The following is a 19,092-nucleotide window of genomic DNA, read 5'->3' as shown; positions in this document are numbered from 1 at the left end:
AGAGCGCCGGTCGGTACCGGGACGCCCACACGGTTCAGGTGCCCGGCCACAATCGATTGACCTGGCTCGAGAACCGTCCGGGGGGAGAGGGAGAGGGAGAGGGAGAGGGAGAGAGAGAGAGAGAGAGAGAGAGAGAGAGAGAGAGAGACAGAGACAGAGACAGAGACCAGAGAGAGAGATAGATAGAGATAGAGATAGAGATAGAGATAGAGATAGAGATAGAGATAGAGATAGAGATAGAGATAGAGATAGAGAGAGAGAGAGAGAGAGAGAGAGAGAGAGAGAGAGAGAGAGAGAGAGAGAGAGAGAGAGGGAGAGGGAGGGAGGGAGGGCGAGAGAAACAATCTGGGTTCAAACTGACTTTTCCCGTTATCTCTTCACTGTACCTATCTGGATACCAAGCTTGAACGCAATCGGCCCAGCCGTTCTCCAGATCTGGAAGCGACCTCTCCACGTGCGCACGTGCAGTAGCAACCCAACCGTAGCGCGATCGCCACGGTAATTCCCGATCTTTTGTAATGGAAACAAGTTTGAAACCTTTGTTCCGCACGTGCATTAAAAGTGACCCATTGGGGATGTCGAAATTGGTCTATCCAAATTTCGCGGCTGGTGTAAACCATAAACCAATTAAGCAAAGCGATAAGGCTTGATAGGAATGATTGAATGAACATTTCCCTTTCACCTTATGACATCATTTTTGTTCATAATGACAACATTGGCAAGCGGAAATTGACTTTGATAGTCCTCACGTCGTGATGTTAGAAAATCGCCACCCTGCCAAATCTAGTTCCTGTGAGAGATGTCTCTTGGGGCTGCATGTTTGAGTCCAAGCATCCCTCCCAGCGGCTCAGAGGGTCTGGAAAGCCAATCACATGAACGACGTGGACAGGTCAGCCCTCCCAGTGCAGTGCAGCGACCATTTTTGACGCCAAGGGCGGTAACGGGTCAAGCAATGTTGAAGCTCCTTTTATTTATCCCTCTGTCTTTTCCTTTTGTTGGAAGCATGGTAGTTGGAAAATTACCCAAGCATTATATTTCTTTGCAAACGTACCTGTTATGAGAAAATAGCTGTAAAAAGTCTAAAACCTGTGTATGCCTAGATTGTTGAAGCGTTTTCATTGTCATCGGAGACGACGCCAGAGGGGCCCTGCTGCACCGGGCTCAGGACCACCAGGCGGTGATCCTCAGCTCGCTTCGTCGGTGGCCCTGCACATCCAGTAGGGGTGGGTATATGTCCGAACACATCCCGTCGTGGAGCTTAACCCGCGCACCGACGGGGGGCGGATATCCGCCCCCCCCCCGCGAATAGCGGGAAAACCGCGGCGCGTAGCGCCGCGAAATTTGGTACGACTATTCTATCATCAATTTTACACATGATGTGCAAGTTTGAACCTCCTAAATTTTAAGGTCAGGTCACCAGGTCACTTTGAATGACCCAACCTCAAGTCACTTTTTTTGCAACTTTGTCACCGTGCCAGAGCTACAGTAGAAGTCGGAGGCCTTTGAAAGTCGCAGGATCTTATCAAGTCATTAGTAACTACAACTTGTATATCTCGGAATTTTGATATCGGTGACCTAAGGTCAGGTCAATTTCTTGACCTCCCCATTATAAGTCAATGGAGGAAAAATCAACTCCCTGTTTTTACCACTAAAACGGGTCGGAATGGCCCCATATACCATACATGACTTCATATACGATCAACCTTCACTACCTTGAGGTCTGTTTTGCTGTTGGGCAGCTGTAAGGTCATGTGACGTCATCAAAGGTCACCAAAGTTTTTTTTTGCCAATAACTCCATACAGGAACAAGATACAGCCGCGCGGATGGTCTCATTGTGTTCAGCTCGTCAAGACGCATCGAATGATATACATGATGACCTCGAGGTCACGTGACCTGAGGTCAACCTTTGACCTTGACCTTTCGAGGTCAACATATATATCATTCGATGCGGATTGACGTGAGGATCACGATGATGCCCTTAGATTGTTTCTATCTTGACTAGTTCGAAAGTTATTCGAGAAAAACACTCTCCATATATAGCGCCGCCATTTTGACTTTTTTGACCCCTGTGACGTCATCTTTGACCTGACCTGAAAATGACCTTTGTAAAAATTGTAGACCTTGTCCGTGCGTATCCGATGCCGTTTACCGCTTGTCGCTATGTTGCTTCGTTTTCGAGATCTCAGGGGGGGGGCGGTCATCCCCCCCCCGTCGGTGCGAAGTTGGCGCAGACCCCCGTCGGTGCGCGGGTTAAGAATCAGAGCTCTCCGGTCGACCAGTGTCTAACACGGGGCGCGCGACCTTCACGGTGATAAAACTAATTCATAAATAATCTTACATTATTCCATGAATTAACCTGTCTAATTCAAAGAATGGACGGGTAAGACTGTTTTCCGCGAGTGTCTATTTGACCCTGGCCGAACCAGGTGGGTTTCTACATAAGTCACGATCAAGCTGAGGGGGGTACGACTATTTCACCGTTTCGTACCTTAATGAACAAGACGTTCGTGAAAAAACGTGCGCGCCATTGTGAGCCATAGCGACGGGTCCATACCTTACTTCAGGATCTCATACCGATCAGTGACCTCTGAGGTCAGGATACAGATCCATATGCCAGCTGACCCAGTTAAGTGGGCGGGTCAAACGGCGTGCTGTCCTCAAGCCTCGAACCTGGGCCACAAAGTTTAAATACCTTTATCCTGGGCCAAATTTAAATGACATTCGAACTCCAGGCGGATTTCGGGCAAAACAATGTAAGAAGCGAGGACAATATACAAGGCATGTCCTTAAATAAAATAGCAGTACGTTTCTCTTGACAATCGCTAGCCATAACAAAATTATTTGGGCTAAAAAAACAGACATCATCACAGTCACTGCGGGTAATATGTGTTATTGTGTAAGCATGAAGGTACCCGCAGAATTGCAGATATTTTGGGCGGAAATCTTGCAACACAAAATCCTTTGTAGCCTCTATTCTGTGGTACCGTTAGCAGGGGAGTAGAGAATGAGAGACGCATTCGTCTGCGAAAACTGCGCATTATCACCCAATCAGCGCCTCCCGCCGCTCCGCAGTGCACCAAACATCGCTATTGCCAGGATCATGAAGTGAGGAGGAAAGGCACCACACCACAGACTCCTGCACCCGGTTATCTGCAGAGGTACATATGTGCTAATACTAATTTATCCAAATTTCGACCCTCATACACCTTGGCTGGAGCGTCGGCGCGGTCTTCTTGGCCGTCTCCTCCTAACCACCACATTTTCCGCATTAATACTCAGTTGCCCAGTACAGGGACCCACCCTCCTCCCCTAACTACAGTCCCCGAACTTACTTCTCTTCCTGAGTCGCAGCACGGCCATGATGACCACGAACAGCACCACCGGGACGCCGAACAGGGCTGCCATCGCCAGCTTAGCGTGCCCGGAGAGGGACGGCGCCGCCGAGTCGCCGCCAGCAGCGTCCGGCGACTTGACAAACTCAACGGTGGGGTCTACAGAGAGGGAGAGAGTGGATTAGTGCGTCGATGTGGCCGAGCAGAGTGCTGAATTCCATGAAAGGTTAGAAAGAAAATATTAACAATGACACACTAGCACACAGCTTTGATGGCCGCAAATTCTAGGTATGTTGATAGGATTGCAGCCATTAAAAGATCTGGATACTACGATCTTAGTGATATTTGAGAAAATAACGATGCTAAACGTACTCGTAAAGCTTATGCCCAGTACGAGCGGTGAAATATAATATGTGTCCTTGGTAATCCAAAGACCATTACTAACCTTGAACGCCTCCCGCTACGCCAGCAGCTGGAACAGAAAAACACAGCGGTTTACCCCGAGTAAGTAAAACGGCTCTGATGATCGGCGGTTTGATTGGTGGTGAACATTAAGACCACTTGTGGAACTATCATCCTCAAGTTAATATATGGCTGAACTATTCGACGATGCATTGTTCAAATAACGACAACCGATAGCGCCGTAACAAAATACGAGGCACGAGCCATTACTGAAAGGACAAAAAGCAAACATTGAATCTAAGCCATGTAACGATGCCACCTCCTAAGAGAGCTCGATATTCGAATCAGCCCAGACATTCGTATCAGCCTACAAAAACGTGTGTGAATTTTATCCACATAGGCCGCATCCCAACTGCTGCAGTCGTAAGCCACCTCTCCCTGTCCTTTAACCAGCGTTTGGCCTCGAGATCTTACCTGCGCTCGTCTGCAGGTTCGACTTCTTCTGAGCAGTGTGGGGACCGTCTGTGCCAATGGGGAACGGAGAGGGAGACGTTCAGGCCGGGCATACGACATGCACGAAAGGCAGGGCAAGCACGACAGGCTGGACGGACACGGTGGACCAAATAGGCACTTCAGTTCAAACAGACGATAAAGCGTTACATGGAAATGCAACAAAATAAGGGGCACTACAACAAATAGCCAGCATGGCGCGGAAAGACAAGCGCCATCATCACAAAACAATGAACAGAACAATGCCGAGGAAAAACACGGAGGAGGGCGGCAAGTATGGAAAAGCTAGCTGAATTTACTGTGTAATAGCATGCCACAAACACATGTGCCACAAAACATACGACTGAAGCGAAAACGGCAATGTAAAAAAAAATGACGCACACATTCGCAAATACCAGCCGTTAAAAAAGTAAAAGAGGCGATCAACACTCCACAGCACACTGAATCCCAGCTGATTCCCATTGCCGACCGTCCGACGGTCTACCATTCCCAACCGGCTGATACACTGCCCCTTCCCATACTCACCGACGTTGAAGCGCCACACCTTGCGAGGGTTCAGCTCGACCACATAGACGGCCGTGCCGTCCCGGGATACGGCCACGTCGTGCGGATTCGAGAGGCCGTTACCGTCCGGACTGAACGTGGAAGTCACGCTCTTGGACGTCACGCTCACCACGTAACTGGGGGAAGAGAGAGGAGGGTTAGACCATCGGCCAGAAACATGAGAACAAAGTGAATATAAAAACAACGAAGCTTTTTTACCGTTCATTCTCACATTGCTATATGCTCGCCTAGTAGCAGGCATCGGTAAAATCCTTTTTGAAAGGATTGCATTCCCAATTCACATTCCTAGTGCCGACGTGGATTGCATTCCTACCCGCAATCCCCTTTTTTCACTTGGATTGTGATCAAATCCGCAATCCTTTTTTGCAATCCTGCTGTATTATTATGTGCACTAGTGGATCTGAGGGAGGGATGGGGGCATAGGGCCGTGCCTCCATCCCCAAATCACCCATTTCTAGTACCTAGTCTTGCGAGTAATTCCTATCTAAGGCACAGGTATTTTATGGGAAATATTTTTTGCCTCAAACACCCCCACATTTAAACCTCTACCCAACCAGTGTTTTATATTTTTAAAACTCACCCTCAAATACGTAATTTTGCCCTTCCCATGTAGTTCATCAGCGTAAATTATTTTGAGCGTTTAAATTAAAAGCGTTTAAATTATTTCAAGTTTCGATGTAAAACCCTTGATAGCAAAGTACATTAAGCCGATGAAGCCGATCTCATAATTTTCAATCGCAACAAACCATTTCAAAGCACTAATCAAACACAATTGCACACAAAGCACTAATCAAAACACAATTGGATTGCAAAAATTGGAAGTATGATGCAATCCAATCCGCAATCAAATCCTGCTTTTTGGAATGGATTTCAAATCCAGGTGCAATCCACCAAAAAGGAATGCAATCAGGATTTTGCAATCCTGCAATCACAATCCTACCGATGCCTGCCTAGTAGTAACGGAAATGGGTATTGATTAGCCATCACGTAACCTTTTAGAAATAGCGAATGTGTCGTAATATATGCAACGCATGTACCGACTGTAGTAATGAGCATAATGACCATAATGAGCACCACGGGACGGACGTGTCATCAGTCCATTACAGGACGGCCCTAGCGGCAGGGTTGTGCTCGACTCAAAAAAAATTGCCGACTCGACTCATCATTCAATTTCAGAATGCCCTGACTCAACTCTGACTCAAACAAGGAGCTGATTTTTTCCCTTGACTCGACTCATGACTCAAGCGGCTCAATGAAAATATGAGTTGACTCAAACTTGACTCAAATTTTTTGTTGAGTCAAGTGTGTTGACTCAAAATTGACTCAGATAAAAAAGTTGTTGAGCGGGGGGGGGGGGGGTGAAAAAATCCGGCAGCAGGGCCAGGCCTAAGTTGTTGAGCAGGGGAGAATGAAAAATTACACTATATATTGCTTCTAGAAAGTTTAGTCAGCTGACTCATGTTCCTAAATGTTTTTGACTCAACTCAATGTCAAAAGTTATTTTACTGACTCAACTCTGACTCAACCTAACACCTTAATATTTTTGTCCGACTCAACTCTGACTCAACTCAACAGCTCAACATTTTATCCGACTCGACTCAAATCTGACTCATTTGAGTCAGAGTTGAGTCAAATTTCTGACTCGACTCATGAGTCAAGCACAACCCTGCCTAGCGGAACACAACACGTCAGCGTCTGGACAAAAAGTGGCACTCCCCACAGCCCCAGCACTTCCTCACTCATCCCCGTAACGTGAAATCCCCTCTATTCTAACACCCCCAGCCCTGACCCCACCTCCACCCCACACTTACCCCTCTGCGTCCCATCACCCCCCCCCCACTCAACTCTATCCTTCCTCCCCTCCATCCCATCACCCCTACTCACCCCTGGACCTTATTGCCGGCATAGTTGGGTCCATTGACGACAAAGAGGGCGCCTCCATCGCGCGGGGAGTACGCCAGGCCGTAGATCCTCGAGCGCTGCCAGTTGATGGTAACGTCCGTGGCACTCAGGTCGGAGGCGCGGAAACAGACGACGCGGCCGTTCTCTCTGTCCGCCGTACATATCATGTTGCGATCCTCGAGGAGCGCCAGCGAGTGAGGGATGTTGAATTCGTCCAGCGCAGGAGGACGGCCGAGCAGTGAGCCTGCGCGAAACGCAGACACAGAACGGGTGTAAGATAATGGTGTCAAAGGGAAGTGTCAAGGAGGCTAGGCATCGAGAAGGACGGGTCAGTCAGAGGATTTCGGAGAGGGTGGCAGGGATGGTGGCACATTGTGTCGGGGAAAGTGTCAAATAGTGTATCAGGGAAGGACGTGTCAGAGAAGGTGTCGAACAATGTCAGCGAAGACGTCAGGGAAGATGCCGGAGGATTTGTATCATAGGTATATGTATTAAGGAGAGGTTCGACTGTCGATTCGTCGCTGATTCGGTCCAGTAGCGAGACCCAGCGACGACGTAGGACGGATGAGAGAGAAAAAAAAAAAAAACACTGAGCAACGAAGGCGACAGTGCTATTGCCTACTGTTGCGGTGCAAACTGCGACATAACTAAGTCACAAAACGAGGCTACTCAATACACAATTACAAAGAACACAAAGAATCATGAGAGAACACAAATGAAACGGGATAAATTACTTAAATGTTCGTAGTTGCAAAGCACACGTACTTTTCATGAAATTGCTTCCTATGTAAAAAAATGTCAATTACTTAAGAAAAAATGAAGCTGTAGTAGAATGTTGAAGAGCAAACAACACGAAAACAGATGGTCACGAAGAACATTGAGATAGGTAAGCCAGGAGAGATTTAGTTATCGCAACGATGACTGGGCAACGACCGACACAATAGGTAGGAAGAAGCACACAAAAAACAAGCGCACTATGAAAATCATAAATGAGCAAAACATGTTTCCACATACCATAGCCTCACCAGGCCTCACCAGGGTCAGTAATATATACAGCATATTAAACCCACAACACGTTCCACATATAGCTCCCATGCTCGAGTGGTGAGACCCGCCGCCTCTGCCACCTCCTCTGTCCCAGGTTCAAAGCTCTAACAGCCGGTCGGCGGTCGGCACGTACCAAAAATAGCGAACGTACTTGATGCCCGGCCGACGGTGCGCACTGGCCGGCCGCCACCGGGGCCGAACTTGAGGATGCGCGTGTTACAGTAGCCGTCAGCCACGAAGAACGAGCCGTCGCGCATCACGGCGACTGAGGTGGGCTTGCAGAAGTGATAGTCGTCCGAGCCGGGCTCGAACTTGGTGCCGAGGGTGAGCTGCGGCGTACCGTCCCCGCCCCGCGGGCTGAACTTGAATACCTGGACACGGGCAGGGCGCGTTAGACGGGTCCGTGGGAGATAGGCGTAGTTATGTTCGTCAGTACATTCAAACAAGGATAGCTGCGATATTGAACGGTAATGCAATTGCAAGTACATAGTTTCTACACTTAATCAATATATGAAATACATATAAACTTTACGGTTACCCCACAGGACGCGGAAAGAAAACACAAAATATCTTAAGCAATAATACAAGACCAAATCCGCAGCATCACTAAACCAGCTTTACTGTGAGTCTGCTAAACAAGTTTTATTACAGGACGTCCATTCAGCTTTGAGCCGGCTCAAACACGAGAGCAGCGTGGGCGGCAGCTTGTCAGATAAGTAGACGTCATTGATTCCAAACGTAAACACAGCCTGTCGTTCCGTGGAATTGGGCCGATATGACCAGATCAGCCAACAGTAGCCATAGAAGCAGCCGTGGGCAGCTATCGCAGTTAAAAAAGTCCGAGCTAATGGGCATTGAGTAGCGTGGGATAGAAATCTTGATGGTTGAGCGCACATCCTGCCAAACAGTAGCAGGCTAGCCGCACTTCGGAAGATAGTTATAGCTCATGCTCCGACCATACTAATGACAAGTGCATTTTCACTGGACAGCATATTCAGTACCGAGCAGGCGGTCAAGTGATGCCGCTACTGCGCGACAGGCCTTCACCCTCGTGTGGGTGTAGCTTCGGTAGGGTACTCCCACTGGCCATCTCACGGTACGGCCCTCCAGCAAAAGAGTGGTTGGTTAGGTAAAAGAGATGTGCTTTTGGTGTAATAACTTTAAATGACAGAGACACTCCTGCAAAATGACTCAAAAGAAATGAGAAGAGGGTTCGTGCACACATTTCGGCTGTGGTTTTCAACAGCCATTAGACGTATTCATCAATGCAGATCGATTATTGTGATATTGGCAACCAACCACTTAATACCTGGAGGGCCGTACATCCGCAGCCCAGCGGCCCACAGCCCAGCAGCCCACAGCCCAACGGCCCACAGCCCGCAGCCCAGCCGATCTCACCTGATGCATGCCGACATCGGTACACCACACGTTGTCCTCGTGGTCGATGGTCAGGCCGTGAGGCATGTAGAAGCTGCGGTATCGGCGCCCCAACGTCATTCGACAGACACAGACAGACAGACAAATAAACGGACAGGTAGAGACAGACGGGCGGAAAGACGGGGGCAGACGGGAAGACAGACGGACAGACGGGCAGATACTGGGGAGCGCGCAGCGGGACATGGCCAATGACCAGACAGAACCCATACTTTACACGCGTCCCGGCGAACAACAGTTCAGAAACCCCCACGAGGACATATTCTTAGCGAATACGGACATAACGTGGAGCGTGAATATAACCCCAATGCGACGTAGATAGCGAGTCCCAAGCAAGACTAAAACACCTTTCACAGCTTTATCCTCATCATACTAGCGGATAAACGGCTACAGCCCATACCCGTAGATTCGTATGTCTCAGACGAGGACATTTTGATAAGCAAACAAGACACATATCCCATGACAAGGCGACACCACTCCTAAAGCACCCAAACACAAACAAACACGCCTGGTAAGGCAACAAATAAGCCTCACTTCATTCGGCCAATCACTCACTCATCATAACACGCACACCGTCATTCACACCTCCCGCATTCTCACCATGGACCAAATCCCACTACTACCATACGACGATTCCCCGTACTATCCAACCCCAAGCCTCCGCACCACCACACTTATCACCCATACTCACAATCTGGCGCCCATCTGGAAGACAATCTCTCCCGTATCGTTGCGCAGATAGACGATGGTGTTCTCCGGAATGGGCGAGCTGGTATCGCGCAGACGGTTGCCGTTAAACGAGCCACCGCTCCAGGCGCGCGAGGCGCGGTGGAACACCACCACGTTACCCGAGAGGTCGACGGACACGGCCACCGCCTGACCGAACGTGTGTGCCGAGCCGCCCCAGTTGTGCACGAACTGGACACCTGGGGAAGGAGCGGGGGGGGGGGGGTTGCGGTAGAAGAGAGTGGAACAGCGGCACAGAGAGGTAAGAGTAAAAAACGAGAGGTTTTTGTGAGAACTGTAGGCTACCTGATGAGACATTGCTGGCTCAGCTAATAACAGACCGTATCGGCTATCTGGGTATGCCTCGAACATATTCCGAATACTGGTGAATTTCATCAAACCGAAGCAACAGAAGGCGCCTCTTTTCTAGACAGAAGCAGTACCCAAATGTTCCGGCTCCCCCCTCCAGCATCTCAAAAGCAGAAATTTTCGCCTGCACTCACTCTCCCTAACGGCCTCTCCCCTCTGAGCTCTCGTGTTCAATACCCTCCCCTTAAGTTCTTCTTTCCCTTCACGGATATCGCCCACCCTCTCCCTCCACGCTCCCCTTCCCCTCGCTCACCTCCGAGCGCCTTGGCGATCCGTCCCGGCTCGTAGTCGTCCGGATTGAGTACAGTGCCGATCGGCTGCAGCTCCGGCTGCTCCGGCTGCTGTTCCGACTGCATGTCCGCTGCGCCGGCCGACAAGCCCGTCGCAGCCACGTTGTACTGAAGTGTCTTGGTCTGCGTCAGCGTCACGAGAAGCCGTTACCCGAACATGCATAGCGATAGGACAGGGAAACGAGAGGCATGTGCGCGTGCGTGCGTGTGTGTGTGGGGGGGGGGGGAGGGAAGGCAGGCAGGCAGGCAGTCACCAGTATCAATGGGGGAGGGAGGTATTTATCAACTAAAATAGAGCATATGTTCAAGCGACAGAAAACGAGTCAGACCCACGAGCAACAAAAAAGAACAAAAAATATTGTAGATTCAATGTTGTAGATGAAAGAGCCAAACTAGTTATGAGCAGAAACATGCACATTGCACATTATTACCACTTCAGGTTCAGCTGGTAGGCCCTTACATTAATATTAATGTGATAAGAGTGCCACATGACAATTGCATTCTACGTCATAAAAACTCAGGGCTAAGTGACCAATGATCATATTTACAGCAAATGTAACACCCAAATGTTTTCTCTATGATCTTTTCAGACAGGAGGCTTCTGTGCAATCTATAACTCCATTGCCTGACATTACCACATCTCATTCCCATCTAAACACCGTTCTTATCACCCACAAACCAACCAATCTCTAGCACCCCAACCTACACTCCCGCTTCTCACCTCCTTCTCTGTCATCCCCCTCTCTAGAGCCTCTCTCTCCACCACCCGCTCCCTCACCATGTCCTCCTTGTGGGTATGCTTGGCGTGCTCCTCCAGCAGCGGATTGGGCGGCAGCGGCTGGTCGCTGTTGGCCGGCAGCGCGTCCGTCAGCTCCGGTACGTTCTCGCCCATACAGGCAAACGCCGATCGTCCCTTCTCGGCGTCCGTGTAGTACATGACGTACAGGTTACACATCTCGTCCGCCGAGGTGGCGCCTGTGGGCGGGGGAGGGGGGGGGGGCAGGGTCAGACGTGACATACAGGTTACACATCTCGTCAGCCGAGGTGGCGCCTGCGGGAGGGGTAGCGGGGGTTAGACGTGTGAATTTTGGAACAGATCCTGCATATACACTACAAACCATGTGGGTACGAAAGTGGGCCCTGGATGATGTCGCGGTCTACCGGTGCAGATTCGGCCACTTTCAGGGCAGGAAAGGCTTACAGACAGGCTTGAGACACAGACCGACAGACACAGACAGACGGACAGACTAACAGAAACCAACATACACAAACATATCCAGACAGATAAACCGTCAGACAGACAGTCAGGCCAACACAGACAAACATTCAGTCTGACTTCCGGAAGCGTCGGGCGGACAGCCCTCGTATAAAACCAGCTCAATCGATTTCCAGCGGCCATCTGACATTGGTAACCGAGCCACTGACCATACTCCATAGCACACCAAACTACCAATGCAGAACAGTCGAGCCACTGAGGCCAACTGATATCGTACAGCAGTCGACATAACTACATCGTAATGGTCGCAGCCGCTGTCTTTAACATAGGAAGGGCACCAACACGATGCCACAATAATCAACCAACGAAGTTCGCTTCAGTCAAACATAGTTTGTTGAAGAGACTAACTCATCTTCCTGCGGCTTTCAGAAACGGCGAAAGTTTCCAGACGGCTGCATAAATGTTTCATAATATGCAAACAGCAAATTCAGCCGAGATAATTTAGTGATAACATCGAACCATCTCTACTTCATCGCTAAAACGAACAGCTGACACCATTCACAAACACAATTTGAATAACAAAAGCACTACAACCCCAGTGTAAAATGTCGGGACTCTTGGACAGACCTCGTCCCATCCAATCTAGGTACTAGCCAGACAGCACGCACCACGTTCAGTGGCGTTTCCATTCTAATCCAGTTCCTGTCACAGAGACGCGCACCCGTTTTCCCCTGTGGTCGTCAGTGTTGTTTTCCTGCACCCCAGTCGCGCTGGCAGACGGCCCACAGAGCACGGTAGCCGGCGGAATAAAATAGCAGTCGGAGGACAACAGTATGAACAAAATAGTCCAAGTAGCCCACCGAAAGGATAGTCCACCACCATGTATACCTAATAATATTGGACGGAGAACAGAAGACAACAGTAGACGGAATAATTGATGTTAGTCCATCTTCAGAGACCAGAGTTCGCTAGCCCATCGACTTATAACAGAATACCTAGTAAAACCATAATAATCCGCTCTCCCGCCGACTCACCGATCCTTGTGGTCCTGTTTCGTCCCGTTGAGTCGAACGTGCAGCGGGCGTGCACCAGGTCACCGGGATGAATGTCGATCGGGTGCTTCATTGGGTAGAACGCCTGAGGCCACTGCGGGTTACCGCGGGCCATCTCCACCAGCGTCTGGTTCTGTGAGGTAGTGAGAAAGGTCATCGGTCAGAGGCAGTGTTGAGGAGCTGACTTTGACTCTGGTGTTGTTAGAGTCAGAGTCGGTACTGCGGGTTACCGCGAGTTGTCTCCAACAGAGTCTGGTTCTGAGATATAGTGAAAGAGATTAAAGGTCAGAACAGAGATCAGGAGTGGTCGGAGTGGAAGGCAGAACGGGACCAGAAACCAGTGGGGGTCATAAAGTGATCAGTTCGGATCATCTGATGTCAGGCAGGGTCGATAGAGGCCAGGATAGGGTCAGGCAACACAAGGTCAGCAAACATATGGTCGGACATATGGTCACAACATAGAGTGAGAGGAATCAAGGGACAGGCACAGATGGCCGGCTGAATTCGCACGTTATTTAGGAAGGCTGAGTACGTGCGAGCAGAGTATGATGCCGGTAGGGTCGGGAGAAGGGCGAGGGGCGGGGCGACAGCCCGTCTGTGCTGGACGGTATCCCGTATCGAGCGGCCGCCGGCGCCGCCCAGTCCCACCAGCCCGACAGCCCGGAAAACAGCGACATCTGTTATAGGCCCGGAGGCCCCGCAGCCAAACAATCACAGACTGCTGGATATACGACTCACATTAGACAACAACAAAATCAAAAGCATAACCAACATGGGACATAATCGAGTATTGTGGTAAGCGAGGGACAAGGTGATACTGGTCTGGTGATACGGTGCAGCCATGATACTAGCACCAGAACGCTACTTTCATCCCCATAGGGTGGCGTACTGTGCCGATACCTGTGTGTTGTAGCGGTAGCCGGTGATGACCTTGCCCAGCTTGTGGGCGTGCACGCGATACGCGAACGCAGTCAGCGTGTTCTCGCCATTAAACTGACAGTTGACGTCGGCATGCGTCACTGAAACAAAGCGACAAGGGGCGTCAGTATGGACACATTGATGAAACTTGCCCGTCACACATTGCAAATGACACATAGCATTTGCAATGCCACTGTCACCGCCGTTGGTGAGAGTATAGAACGATTCCAATTACCAATAATCCAACAACAAATGGTCAAAACTAATAATCTCAACGCTTATGTTCTTAATTACCAAAGAAGCCCAATATCAATGTAAGTTACCAATGATCTTGACACGTGGCATACTAAGCACCCATTGTGCCCTGACCGTTATAATCCAACCACCGGCAGTCAACCCATCTCACCTGGCGTGTTTGGTGGGATGACTATCGATCCGTCCAGCAGCAGATAGATGCCCGCCTGGTACTTTTGGGGCTTCTCTGAAACCATCAGCTCCACGCCGCTCGTATCCGGCGCCGGCAGTGGGTGCGCATAATGGATCTGAAACGGAGCAGGGCTCGTCACGGTGGGAAGGGGGCGGGACAGGGTCCATCGCAACAGGCACAAGTCGGGGCGGGTCGTGGGATTCTCTAACCCGCCAGTGTGATGTCATTTCTTTCAAAGCGGTGCTATTTCTAGGCATAGGAACAACACATTGAAGGTCAACAGACGTGTCACGCAGATGTTATCTCATTCCATCTCTGATCTCTACGAAGTTCCTGTTAAAAAACCGCGGCAACGCGAGAGCACAAGCCAAAAGCCGCGAAAACTCAGCGCCCGGCTTTGTCGGTCCACCAGCATGGTTTTAAATTGCACACAAGTCCCTCTGCAGATCTCAGGGAAGTATCGCGGCAAATCCTCTCAGAGCCACTGAGGCCAGTCCGAAGGCCTTTGTGGGACGCCTTCGTCTGTAGATGGCCTGTTACGTCCCAGCTGCGAGGCTCGACTCAGTATACCTACCGCGAGAAAAGGAAGCGGCAAAGGAGGCGGCAGAGAGGCGTTATGGCCAGAAGCCAAGTCTTGAAGTGTCCGGCTGCTATTCTTGGCATTATAAGAGCCTCGTATTCGCTAAACGATCGTGGTAAAATCCAAACCCAAAAAGAAACTACGGAAAACAGCACAGCAAATCGTCAGCCCCCACAGACCAAATAAAGATGGGTTATATGAGAGACCCATCTTTAACACAACTCCGCACATACACCACACCGTAAATCCGGCATCTCCCTGGCACTTTCACCTCAATCCCACACAAACACGGCCGGGTGAGTCACCGCCACTTCTACCCACTGAGCGACTATTTCATCATCCAAAGTTGCATTTACCACTGCTGGAGCGGCCGGCGGACGGTGGCGGCCGATCATCCTGGGTCAGTTACCTGGCGCTCCGAGACCGCTCCCCTCCTAATGTAGCGAGTCATGCTAGCCGCTTCGTGTAAAAGTCCATACACACGGTACCGGGCGGATTCGCTGCAGGCAAATATCTTCAGCGCGGTCAGAGTAGCCCGGGTAGGTATGGAAACTGAGCAAGAAAGTCTTAATAGGGATATGGATGAGGACAGGACGGAGCAAGGGAGGAAAATAAACGACGCAGTAGGGGCCGAGTAAGGATGGGACTGAAAAAGGTACGACAACTAGGACGAGATTATAGGGTGGGGTGGGGGAAAAGGCGGAAAGAGTCCGAGGCAGAACGGGAGTGACAAAGCGAGGCAGAGTTGAAAAAAGTCGGGGATAAGACCGAGTCATTCGTCTGCTATCTGCCCCTACCTCCTTTCAACCAGGGGCTGTGTCCGGAAGCAATGCCACCTGCAGTGGCAAGGCAAGCGAGTTTTTCTGACACATCGAACCAGGGTTGGCATTTTTGCCGGCAAAAACTAGTTTTTGCCATTTGCCGGTTTAAACCGGTTTTAACCGGCATAAAGTGGCAAAAACTGGCAAAAACTAAAACAGTCAAAACGCTATGCCTCTACATGCGTTTGAGCAGGACACGTTTTAAGTAGGATTCAGTCAATACAATATGCTTTCAAACAGAAGTGGTATCTTGACCATTTTAGTGTTAAATAGTTCCGTGAGTCCTCTATAATTAACCAATAAGGCGCCTTTTTGGTGAGACAAATGAGAAAGTGCGCCGGTGGGCGGCGAGTATTGAAGAAGTGAGAAAGGGCATCTGCCACTGACTTGTGCACCGGACCCTACGAACCGGTTCCTAACAATGTCAGTGCCAAATTTGTGCTTAGTCGACGTAGCCGTTCTCCCAATCTGGAAGTGTCACCCCGCACGTGCGCATGTGCAAAATGGACCCCGACTATGCACGACACCCTACTAATCAGTCCCTAACGGTGTCCCAATTTGAGCGCAATCGACCCAGCCATTCTCGAGGTCTGGTCGGAAACGACTCCTGCATATGCTCATGTGCAGAAGCACACCAACAGCGATGCATGAAAGTGCACTTCCTGGTGGACATCTATTGACTACCGACAGACATTTTAAAGGTAGTGTGCCACCTTTGAAAGATTTCCCATTTTATTTTTCCTAGGATAAGAAGCTTCTGTTTTTACCTAATATCACAAAAAAATCAAAAATGGGCCTGGAATAGTGCCTTTTTCGCCTAAAAGTTTATCGGTTTTTCGATATGTATAACAACTGTAGTGGGCTGACCTGCAAACAGGCGTCGGCAACAATCGCGAATGCGGCGCACATGTGACAATAAGCAAAGGTCATTATAGAGTTACGACGTACGGGAATGAGTTATCAGCTGTCTAATCGTAGACAACACAATGTCGAGCCTTAAACTGTAAGCCTGTATTGGTATTGTTTCTTTTATTTGGCTGTCGAACATTATTTATGGTTTGAAATATGATTTTATGTAAAATAATTGATATGAAGAAGCCGTCTGTTAAGTTATGACCCCATTTCACCACACGCAAGTGGCAGAAATGACAATGATCAGCTGACGCATTTTTCTTGGCCGAAGTCAGAGCGCGCGGCCCGACGCACCACCACCGCACCACAAAGTATGAGCAGAAGCCGCGCCCAAAGCCAGGGCCCCGGTAACGTGAGGTAGCCGAGTCGGGGCAGCGTGCGCTGACCCAAGCCGGGGCCGCAGCTTTGGGCGCGGTCTACCGCATCCCCGCGGGCAGCCCCGGGCTATCACATGACACCGGGAGGACGCGCGGCCCCGGCTTGGGTCAGCGCACGCTGCCCCGACTCGGCTACCTCACGTTACCGGGGCCCTGGCTTTGGGCGCGGTCTACCGCACCACCTAACAGGCGTGTTCGAAACCGCAGGAGATGATGATGAACGGGTTTATCGAAACTTGATTGGATGAGCATATCGGTAATAGCGATTTCAGTGTGTGCATTTATTGTTCATAGTGGTGTGAAATGTGGTTGGGGTACGACCGACAACCCGTCGGGGCGAATTTCGCACTGGGGTACTCAAAATTTGAAGAATTTAAGACGTTTCCATGAGTTTTGAAGGTATGGATAAGTTCTAAAAATCCGGTTCTCCTTATCTGGGCCATTAACTCCATACGGTCCAGGAAAGCTGGCACACTACCTTTAAGCAGCGGTAAACTAGCGAGACAATGCTTACTGGGTCCCAATGACAGACATGACTTTGTATATTTCAACCGATTGCTTTTTAGGCAAGCAACGCAGTTTTGGCCACTTGAGTTTTTGCCAGTTTCTGCCAGTTTTTGCCACCATGGTTTCTGCCAGCCGGTTTAAACCGGTTAAAACCACTGGCAAAAACCAGTTTTTGCCACCCTCTGCCAACCCTGCATCGAACTGTCTTCCGGAGCCGTTCGCAGCCGCTTTGGTCCCGGGCGGTCTCTGGCGACACTAGATATCGGGATGGTTTCGCTGTGTGTTAGATGATTGGATGGTGTCCGTTCGGTGTTGACAATGAAAACATGACGAGCTAACAAGACCATGTCCCAGAGAGCGAGGAAAGCGGACAGACCATCGCCAATGGTCGCAACATAGCTGATGTCAGATATTCGGAGCTATTCTGGCGTACGATGTTTGAGACTAACTACATGCATTTTGTTTTCATAAGCACAACATTATTTCCACAAAATCGAGCATTGTTTGGATTTCTTCGTATGCTCGTATCTTCTTCGTATTCGACAGAACGTGAGAAGTTAAACAGGAAGTGGCATCAATGCACAATGAAACAAAGGGAGGCCCATACAAAACAATTATGGTCAAACAGGATAATGCATAAACTAATTGCTTGCCTGCCAAAACTTCAAAGTCTCATATTCATACAAAACGTAACCTAATAGCAGAACCAACTGCAAACCACATATACAAATCGAAAACACAACAACGGCCGACTAATCGCGCAGTCGAAACTTTTCCACGAAAATTCGTCAAACCTGATCCACTACGTCCAGAAAATCGTGAGGAGGAAATCTATCAGACTCCACAGCAAGAGTCACGCCGAGCAGACCTATAAACTCAGCACATATTAATCTAGCATGGCGACCAACTATCGCCCTCCTTCATCTATCCTATTAGTGACCCGATCTGTCGGGCAAATGGTCCATTCAACGATGACCTAGCCTGACAGTCAACTAGGAATGTTCTTTCATTTGTGCCATCCCGGCCTTAACACCACCAACATACTCTACTAATAAACGCCGCGCCCCCAGCAATTACTTTCAGCAAAACACATACCGTGACGCCCTTTTCCCTCCCATCGCGTTCCCCGACTGCTTACCTGCAGCACGAGGTACTTGTGCTCCGTAGTGCCGCCTATCTTGAAGCCGACATCGTCGGGAAGCTTGGTGGCCGGCGCGTTCTTGGCCCAGGCGTACATCACCTGGCTGTTCTGGCAGACGCCGTGGTGGCCGCACTCCCTGCCGAGCCAGGTCAGGTCGGTTCAGTTCAGGTCAGGTCAGATCAGCTACGGTCAGATCATCAGTCATATGTGGGGCGCATCTGTTCAGGTTCTGTATCGCCCCTAAACTAAGTGCATACCTGACTGAAACGGGGCGGATGAATTCAGTGTGCTGTCCTAATTTTGTTTCCACAGACATCCACCCTCCCTCACAAACACACATAAACACACAGGTCCGGGCCGTCAAACCGCATGATCACAAAGTTCCGGTGGGGCACCTCCCACCCAACCCGGCATAGCCACCCATCCATCGCTGAACAGTCAAATCGGCTGCCTGACGGGGGGAGGTGGAGGGAAGGGAAGGAGAGAAGGAGAGAGTGAGAGAGGGAGAGAGAGAGAGAGAGAGAGAGAGAGAGAGAGAGAGAGAGAGAGGGAGAGGGAGAGTGA

General features: G+C 49.9%; 1 protein-coding gene across 8 annotated transcripts in view; it reads right to left on the bottom strand.

The window, feature by feature from the left end:
* LOC122366469 (peptidylglycine alpha-amidating monooxygenase-like) overlaps positions 1 to 19,092 on the bottom strand; it is a 39,555-nt gene that overhangs the window by 2,123 nt on the left and 18,340 nt on the right. The window contains exons 4-17 of one of the 8 annotated variants that reach the window (XM_043338766.1): positions 18,526 to 18,664; positions 14,170 to 14,305; positions 13,746 to 13,864; positions 12,828 to 12,978; positions 11,356 to 11,552; positions 10,541 to 10,700; positions 9,884 to 10,118; positions 9,157 to 9,229; positions 7,910 to 8,129; positions 6,694 to 6,955; positions 4,771 to 4,925; positions 4,210 to 4,257; positions 3,779 to 3,805; positions 3,334 to 3,492 (exon numbers count right to left, since the gene is read on the bottom strand). In XM_043338766.1, coding sequence (XP_043194701.1) covers positions 3,334 to 3,492; positions 3,779 to 3,805; positions 4,210 to 4,257; positions 4,771 to 4,925; positions 6,694 to 6,955; positions 7,910 to 8,129; positions 9,157 to 9,229; positions 9,884 to 10,118; positions 10,541 to 10,700; positions 11,356 to 11,552; positions 12,828 to 12,978; positions 13,746 to 13,864; positions 14,170 to 14,305; positions 18,526 to 18,664 — 2,081 coding nt within the window. Of the gene's footprint in view, positions 1 to 3,333; positions 3,493 to 3,778; positions 3,806 to 4,209; positions 4,258 to 4,770; positions 4,926 to 6,693; positions 6,956 to 7,891; positions 8,130 to 9,156; positions 9,230 to 9,883; positions 10,119 to 10,540; positions 10,701 to 11,355; positions 11,553 to 12,827; positions 12,979 to 13,745; positions 13,865 to 14,169; positions 14,306 to 18,525; positions 18,665 to 19,092 lie in introns of all 8 variants that reach the window. The other 7 variants (XM_043338764.1, XM_043338767.1, XM_043338765.1 and 4 more) reach the window with 7 other exon arrangements.

Source organism: Amphibalanus amphitrite, unplaced genomic scaffold (assembly GCF_019059575.1).
Source record: "Amphibalanus amphitrite isolate SeventyFive unplaced genomic scaffold, NRLGWU_Aamphi_draft 000809F_arrow, whole genome shotgun sequence".
NCBI classification, from domain to species: Eukaryota; Metazoa; Arthropoda; class Thecostraca; order Balanomorpha; family Balanidae; genus Amphibalanus; species Amphibalanus amphitrite.
The sequence above is the reverse complement of the archived record's forward strand: the minus strand, read 5'-3'. Positions and strand labels throughout refer to the sequence as shown.